General features: G+C 51.0%; 1 protein-coding gene across 3 annotated transcripts; it reads left to right on the top strand.

Moving 5' to 3' along the window:
* The first annotated feature begins 1,226 nt into the window (after positions 1–1,226).
* Positions 1,227–4,769, top strand: Cd1d (CD1d molecule). 3 transcript variants are annotated; one of them, XM_055596679.1, is made up of 6 exons: positions 1,227–1,708; positions 1,797–2,069; positions 2,358–2,636; positions 3,058–3,336; positions 4,026–4,071; positions 4,161–4,769. In XM_055596679.1, the coding sequence occupies exons 1-6, from the start codon at positions 1,648–1,650 to the stop codon at positions 4,180–4,182; spliced, it is 960 nt and encodes a 319-aa protein (XP_055452654.1). In that variant the 5' UTR covers positions 1,227–1,647; the 3' UTR covers positions 4,183–4,769. The 3 variants fall into 3 exon arrangements, with proteins under 3 accessions (XP_055452654.1, XP_055452653.1, XP_055452652.1); XM_055596678.1 differs by having other exon boundaries at positions 3,969–4,071; XM_055596677.1 differs by having other exon boundaries at positions 3,966–4,071.
* Positions 4,770–7,691: the final 2,922 nt, after the last annotated feature.

Genomic DNA, 7,691 nt, shown 5'->3' with positions numbered 1-7,691 from the left:
GAAATAAACAGAGAAACAATGGACACCAAGAAAATTCAGAATGTATATGGGAGTACTTTGAAACCATGCACTCCATTAATTTGGAAAATCTAAAAGAAAGGGATGTATTTCTACATTCACCCAAACCACCAAAGTTCAAGACTAGCCTGGTCTACAGAGTGAGTTCCAAGACAGCCAAGGCTACACAGAGAAACCCTGTCATAAAATTAAAATAAAATAAAATAATAAATAAAATAGCAAAAACAAAACCCTAGATGTTGGAAGGGGAAGAAATATTCTTCCCCAAGGCCCCTAAGTGGTTAACCAATACCAGGCAGCTCTGAAATCATGTCCTTGATAACACCACTGAATGGACTGAGCAGATAATAGTGTTTATATGTGTGTGTAATGTATATACGTGTGTGTGTGCGTGTGTGTGTGTGTGTGTGTAACAATAAAAAAAGAGGACAGGAATTGAGAGAGGGTGTGGGGAGGGAAATGGCATGGAAGGAAAGAGCTGGAGGGAAATGATGTAATTATATTGTAAGAAAAATTAAAATACTTTGAACTAAATAAAAATAACTTATTTTAGCCCTTTATTTTTTTTTTTTAACAAAACTTTTTCTGTCATTTCGAACTGTAGGGAGCAACAGTGCGTAAAATCAGGTCTAGGGACTAGAGCCACCTCCAAGCCACAGCATAGAGGCGAAGCCTGTTCTCTGGGTCTACAGCGGCGTGGCCTGGCAGGAGTGCGGGTCAGGAAATGCCTCCAGCTGGTGGCCTGAGAGGACAAACCAGGCTCTGCTGCCGGACCCACGCTGCCTGGGCCGCTTGAGTGCTCTCCTGAGCAAGTGCCGTTGGAGTCGGAGTGGAAAGGAGGCAGCGCGCGGAGGCCAGGGCCTCCCAGGGGTCGGCCCGCAGGCTGGGAGCGGGCCAGGCCTCGCTCAAGGCAAGCCAGCGCGGCCAGAATGAGCCTGCGGCCAGGATGGGCCTTTTCTTCCTGAGAAAGCTGTTCCACACACACCACGCCGAGGCCTGGGTGGTTCTGAGGGTGGAGACGGGACCCGGTTAGGAGAGAGGACAAAAGAGGCGCAAAGCTGACGCTGGAGCGGAGAAGGGGTGCGCAGAAGGCGCGGGCGCTGCGGGAGCCTGGAAGTCCTGACTCCCCACGGAGGCGAGGGGGTGGCCCGAGAGGCTCGTGTGGTCGCGGAGGGGCGGAAGGGGCGAGGCTGGGACGGGCGGGGCGCGGGTAGGCGTGCGCTCACCGCCGCGGCCGGAGCCGCGCGCACAGCCCTCACTTGTGCTCCCAGGGAGCACCCCCCACGCCGCCGCCCAGGAGAGTAAAGCACGCCGCACGCTCCCCAGAAGGGGTCCAGGAAGACGGCGGCCGGGGGCACGGAGCCGGGTGAGCGCAGTCCGTCCTCCCCGCGCGCACAGCGCCCGCAGAGCGCCGCGGCCAGCCGACCCCGGTTTCCTCTCGCGGGTTCGACGCCATCGGAGTTGTGACACGAGCGCAGCTCTAGGCCTTGCTTTACCGCGGCGGCGGGGGTCTCGGCCTCGCTCCCCAGTGCACGGGAAGACCGAGAAAAGCCGCCCTCCGCGGCGAGGGGGCGACTGCGGACGAGCCTGGCTTCCGGGCCTGGGGCGGCGCGGCCGGGCGGGCTCGCCATGCGGTGGCCGCCGTGCCTGCTGCTCGGGCTGCTCGCTCGGGTCTGGGGGCCGTCCGAGGGTGAGCGGCGGTGCGCGCAGACGGGCGGAGAGCGGGGGCGCGGCGGGCGGCGGGCCGCGCTCGCTCACGCCGCGCTCCGCGTCTCCAGCCCGGCAGAACTTCACCCTCCGCTGCCTGCAGATCTCGTCCTTCTTCAACAGCAGCTGCTCGCGCACAGACGGCGCGGCCTGGCTCGGGGATCTGCAGACTCACCGGTGGGACAATGCCTCCGACGCCATCCAGTTCCTCAGGCCCTGGGCCCAGGGCACATTTAGTAACGAGCAGTGGCAGAAGCTGCAGCGCGTGTTTCAAGTGTATCGGCTTAGCTTCACCAGGGACATACAGGAATTAGTCAAAATGGTTCCTGAAGGACACCTACACTGTGAGTGGAGGGAGCCCTGAACAGGTACCCGTGGGTGAGAGCGGACCCAGAACCCCAGCTGGAAAGCTGTGGACTGCCTGATGGGAGTCTCTGCTTCCTCCCCTCCTAGGGTTTTTTCCTTCTGTCTGAAGATAGCCCCGTCCCTTCTGAAAACAGTCCATTTCTGCTCCAGAACACGCACGATCATTTCCCTCAGCTGGGACCTAACTACAACTTTCATGCCACTTTCTTCTCTTTTCTTCCAAACGTCTAAATCATTCCTTAGTCTCTACCTTCTCCTCTTTACAGATCCCATTGAGCTGCAGGGGTCTGCCGGCTGTGCCTTGTACCCTGGGAATGCTTCGGAGAGCTTTCTCCAAGTAGCCTATCAAGGAGAACATATCGTGAGTTTCCAGGGAACTTCCTGGCAGAAGGCCCCGGAGGCCCCACCTTGGGTAGAGCTGCCCATCAAGGTGCTCAACAGGGACCAAGGGACAAAGGAAGAAGTGCAGCGACTCCTGAATGACACCTGCCCCCAGTTCCTCCGTGGCCTCCTGGAGGCAGGGAAGACAGACCTGGAGAAACAAGGTCAGCCTGCTGTTTTTACCCTGGCTCTCCATTTGGATCCGTTTAGGTTTTCGCACCACTGTCGGCCGTAGAGAAAGGGCCAGGCCTAGGAGGAGGTAAGGAAGGCGTGTGGGTTTATTCTTTTAACTGAGAGCGCTCTTGGATTCCATGCACTGGGTTAAACAAACAGGTGTCAGAAGTAAGCCCGATGGTATTGGAGACATGGGGGAAGAGCTGAACTCAGGGTGTCCCACAGTACAGAGGAGGGACGCTCAGGGAGGGAGTAGAGGCGTCAGGGATGGCTGTCCCGGCCCCCGTGATACAAATGGACTAAACGAACAGGTGACTTCACCTCCAGAAGTGGGCCTGTGGGACCCCTGGGACCCCGACGGAGAAGTTTCTTCTTTAAGAAATCTCTGGTCTTTACTCTCGCTGGATACAGAGAAGCCTGTGGCCTGGCTGTCCGAAGGCCTCAGCTCTGCACGCGGCCACCGGCAGGTGGTGTGTCATGTCTCCGGCTTCTCCCCAAAGCCTCTGTGGGTGATGTGGATGCGGGGTGACCAGGAGGAGCAGAACACTCACAGAGGTGACGTCCTGCCCAACGCTGATGGGACGTGGTACCTCCGGGCAAGCCTGGACGTGGAGGCTGGAGCCGCGGCTGGCCTGGCCTGCTGGGTGAAGCACAGCAGTCTGGGAGGGCAGCCCATCGTCCTCTACTGGGGTAAGAAGAAAGTGTAGCCTGGCTGAGCGTGAGTAGAGGCATCCTTCAAGTGCGGAGGGAGAAGCAAACAAACTTCATCTCGGAGATGTAGCCTGTGTGATAGGAGCAAGAAGGAGGGAATTCTAGCTAGAGAAAGAAATCCCAAGAGATCTGGGATAAATGTTCTATCTGTAAGAAGAAAGGACACCGGAAACTCAAAGGTCCAGAGGCAAGAGGCACATGAAAGGTCCAGGAAGATCCTTGCGCAGTACAGAGGACCAGCGCTCAAGGCACTGCATTACACGCCTCCTCTGTGAGCACCGGCCTCTTTGCTGCCAGCGCTGCGGTTCAGTTCATCACTTAGCTTTGAAGCAAGTACTGTTATTCTGACTTGAAGGAGGAAGAAGTTGATGCTAAGATAGAGTCACACAGATGGTTGACGAGCTGGGGGTAGGCAGATTTACATCTGTCTGGATGGTATGCAGCCAGATTCTCACAAGATATGGTCAGTCTGAAGTCCCGAGGAATAAAAGGTTTACGCTAAAGGAAGGCAGAAATAATTGCACGGCTCCCTGGCACACGCGATTGGAATAGGCACCGTGAAGCAGGGGTAGGGTCTTCCTCTGGAGACACCTCTTACTCCTCCAAAGCAGGTGGCAAGCCGTTAACCGCGGGCCTGGTGACCCTGATCGCCTTTGTGCTCCTCACAGCTGTGTCCTGTGTGTTCATCGCCGTCTACCACGCCCGGAAGCGCTGGTGAGTCCTTCTTCTCCACGGCCCCTATGGTCAGCATCCCTCCTTTCTTCCCTCCTTTCTCTCCTGATGGCCTCTCTCTTTCCTCACAGCTTCTATCAAGACATCCTGTGACCCTAGCACCTGCCTCTCCCGAAGCTCAGACCCTTCAGCTCTCGGACTTCAGTCCCGTCTGCTCAGGGACCGAGCAGCACAGGGAAGAGCCCTGGAGAAAGGAAGAGCAAGCCAGCATTCTTATAATGTTCAAAGGGTGTTGATTTATTTTACAAGTTTCTAAGCTTGGGTGCTTCAGAACAAGCACAGTCGCCGATGTGTAATTACAGGAACAAGCTGTGGGCAGTGTTTCGGGGAATTTGCACTGAACTGGAAAGCCACTTCCCACCCACACAAGTGCATCGGGGTTTGTTGGCAAGGGTAAAGTCCAACATGGCTGTTCTTTGTACTTTTCAAGATAACTAGAAATATGGATTTTTTTTATGACAAACGGATTTTTAAAAGTGTTAGATGCCGACACTTTAAGGGAGTGTCAGATACCAACCTGCTGGCTAACGGCAGGCCAAGGGCTTCCAGTCTATGGCTCTTTAAAAAGTGCTTGTCCTAAATGGCACAGTGACTGTTTCAGAAAATCGTCTCTATTGCAAATTTGCATTAATGACTGAAAGGTGTTTTAGCTTTAAAATAAAATTAAAATGTAAGATGCAGAGGTGTCCAGAGGTTTCACTTGGAGTGTCAGTATTTAAAAACGAGAAATCATCAAATATACCTATTTTGTTGGAAAAAGAAAAACCTACTCTCCTTGGGTTATTTCTCTCAAACACGGCTATAATGTGCATCTAGAACATACCTCAAGGCCCCGACGGTGAAGGTTTGGTTCCCACCCTGGCACTGTTAGGAAGCGTTGGCTACCATCTGCAGGTGAAGAGAGGAAAGTTGGTGTCCGTGCTCCCACTGTCATAGCAGCACAGCTTCCCTCACAGGTCCTTGCTTGCTTGCAACAGGACTGTAATTCCTGGACTTAGAGGGAACTCGAGGATTTTTTTTTTTTTTTTTTGTAATCTGAGAAAGATAACAGTAGGACAAGCAAGCAGGAGATCTGGGAAGATTCCAGGCGTGGGAAATGGAATAACAGTTATGTCTTCAAGAGCGTCAGGGAATCACACACCTTGAGAGACAGTAGACACATTAGTTCTCTGATACGAGCGTTTGTTCCTTGCAGTTTCTGCTGAAGGAACAGAAAACCACTGACCTCCCTGGGGGAAGAGGGCCTTGAACTCAAAGTCAAATTTTACCCTTTGGGGTATCAGGGAAGAAATATTTAATATTATTTGGTTTGGCCTTGTGTTATACTAAATGCTTATCTGGTGACCTGGCTGAACTCAGGCTGTATATAAGATAGGAAGAAAGAAAAGCTAGCTACAGAAATTGTCAGTTTCCCATTTAGGGCGTTTTTGTTTAGTTGGTTTTGTTTTGTTTTGTTGAAGCTATTTAACCCCCCTGACATGGTTGTCTTTAATCTGGGAATGAGTCACAAGTGATTTCCTAAAAGACCAGTGCTGATTTACTTTCAGTTTAGCCCAACAATTGGAAATAAATTAGAACTTGGCAATTTTCCATTATGGTGTTTTAAATGTGTTCTTTTATTTTTTTAATCTGTAATATCCTGTTTACCACAGAACTTCTACATTGACAGTGCCATTTAGAGGCAGTTGGCAACCTGAGTTTTATGTCTCAAATGATGCCTGGGAAGTAGTGGGCGCAGAGGGGAACATCCTCTATTCCATGCAGTATCCCCTGTTCTTGTTTGGGGGCTGGGGACAACGGAGCCCTTGCTGTCCGCTGTCCCCTTGCTTCCTGGTTGCCATGATGGAAGTAGCTTTGCCCACAACACACCTTCACCCTTGGCCTCTCAACAGCAAATACGATAGGGCCAAACCCTGTGAAACTATGAATCAAACCTTTCAATCTCTAAGCTACCTCTTTCAGAGGTATTTATCACAGTGATAAAAATATGACTGATTAGAAATTGTCACATTTTTAGCTTGGAAGATGATGGTCTTGAAGGTATTATCTACAAACAAACCATTGTATCTCCTTGTAGAAGCTAAAACATACAGTATGCGGAAAGGGCAGATACACTAAACATATATCATGAAACGTTACATCTGTGAGTTACTTACAAAGCAGGGAAATCAAGGTCGCAGACCCCAGATGTGGCGGATCATTTTGGAGCTTAGGGTCGGTGGAAACCAGGGGTATGTTTAGGTATTCCAAAAGGATTTACCTGAAAGTCTAGATGGTGTTAGGTAACACATTTTACTGATGGGACTAAAGGTAACCCAAGCTGGCTCCCAGCTTGGAGCAGCCCATGTCTCACAAGCATAGAAGTCTTACAGGCTTTTCAACACGGGCACCGATTTCTTTCGGTGAATTTTGGTGCAGACCGGCGCTGTAGGGGTTAGATCTTGGCACGCACACTGCCGCCTGTGGGCTTCTACCAGAGCGCCCCTGACAGCGCTGCCTGAGCCCCACAGGTTGCTGTCAGCTGCAGTCCAGCTCTGCCTCCGACAACACAGGGACCTCCAGTTCCAGGAACCTGCAGTAGGGTTCTCACTAACGCCCTCCGCCTGGGCTGACCGAGTCCACTCTTCTAGGCTGTTGCTTATGGGATTCTCGCCTTGGCAATGCGGATTCCTGTGGAGCCTCCTATTACCAATAGGTGCGCATTTCCTCTGGTGTAGGCGTTCTATTAAACTTCCTCTAACTCGTGGGGTTTATTTCCTACTGGGCTCTCTTGATACATGCACCGACTTGGTTGCCTGCATGAATCTCTGTGTAACCTACTGTGAATCTCTAATGCGCAGCAGTAATGGGATTGGGATAGAAGGAAATGGGAAAGGGGGAGTGTGATCACAACGCAGTGTATGCAAATTAGAAGCCGTCAAAAGTTTAAAACAATTAAAAATACATGCCAGTTTGTGTTTCTCTTAAATGAAATTCCAAATTGTTTTTATTATTTATTATATAATACTGCATTTATTTATTTATTTATTTATCTATTTATTTATTTAAACTTTTTTTTATTAATTACACTTTATTCATTTTCTATCCCCCCATAAGCCTCTCCTTCCTCCCCTCCTGATCCCACCCTCCCTCCCCTTTCTTCATGCATGCCCCTCCCCAAGTCCACTGATAGGGGAGGTTCTTCTCTCCTTTCTGATCTTAGTCTATCAGATCTCATCAGGAGTAGCTGCATTGTCCTCTACTGTGGCCTGGTAAGGCTGCTCCCCCCTCAGGGGGAGGTGATCAAAGAGCAGGCCAATCAGATTATGTCAGAGGCAGTCCCTCTTCCCATTACTAGGTAACCCACTTGGACACTGAACTGCCATGGGCTGCATCTGTGCAGGGGTTCTAGGTTATCTCCATGAATAGTCCTTGGTTGGAGTATGAGTCTCTGGGAAGTTCCCTGTGTTCAAATTTTCTTGTTCTGTTGCTCTCCTTGTGGAGTTCCTGTTCTCTCCAGCTCTTACTATTTCCCACTCCAAGAGTGTTTTTTTTTTAAAGTACATTAATAAAAACTTGGGGATGAGAGGAATCTTACAGAAAAACTCAAGGTTGCAAGCATT

The sequence above is a fragment of the Psammomys obesus genome, unplaced genomic scaffold, assembly GCF_907164565.1.
Source record: "Psammomys obesus unplaced genomic scaffold, mPsaObe1.curated_primary_1811, whole genome shotgun sequence".
NCBI classification, from domain to species: Eukaryota; Metazoa; Chordata; class Mammalia; order Rodentia; family Muridae; genus Psammomys; species Psammomys obesus.
This window is presented reverse-complemented; position numbering and strand designations above follow the sequence as displayed.

Bases quoted from the DNA above. Each gene is read 5' to 3' on its own strand.
- Cd1d (XM_055596677.1), top strand. From the start codon at position 1,648: ATGCGGTGGCCGCCGTGCCTGCTGCTCGGGCTGCTCGCTCGGGTCTGG. The intron at 1,709-1,796 runs GTGAGCGGCGGT...CCGCGTCTCCAG, and splicing joins GGTCTGGGGGCCGTCCGAGG to CCCGGCAGAACTTCACCCTC. The intron at 4,072-4,160 runs GTGAGTCCTTCT...CTTTCCTCACAG, and splicing joins TACCACGCCCGGAAGCGCTG to CTTCTATCAAGACATCCTGT.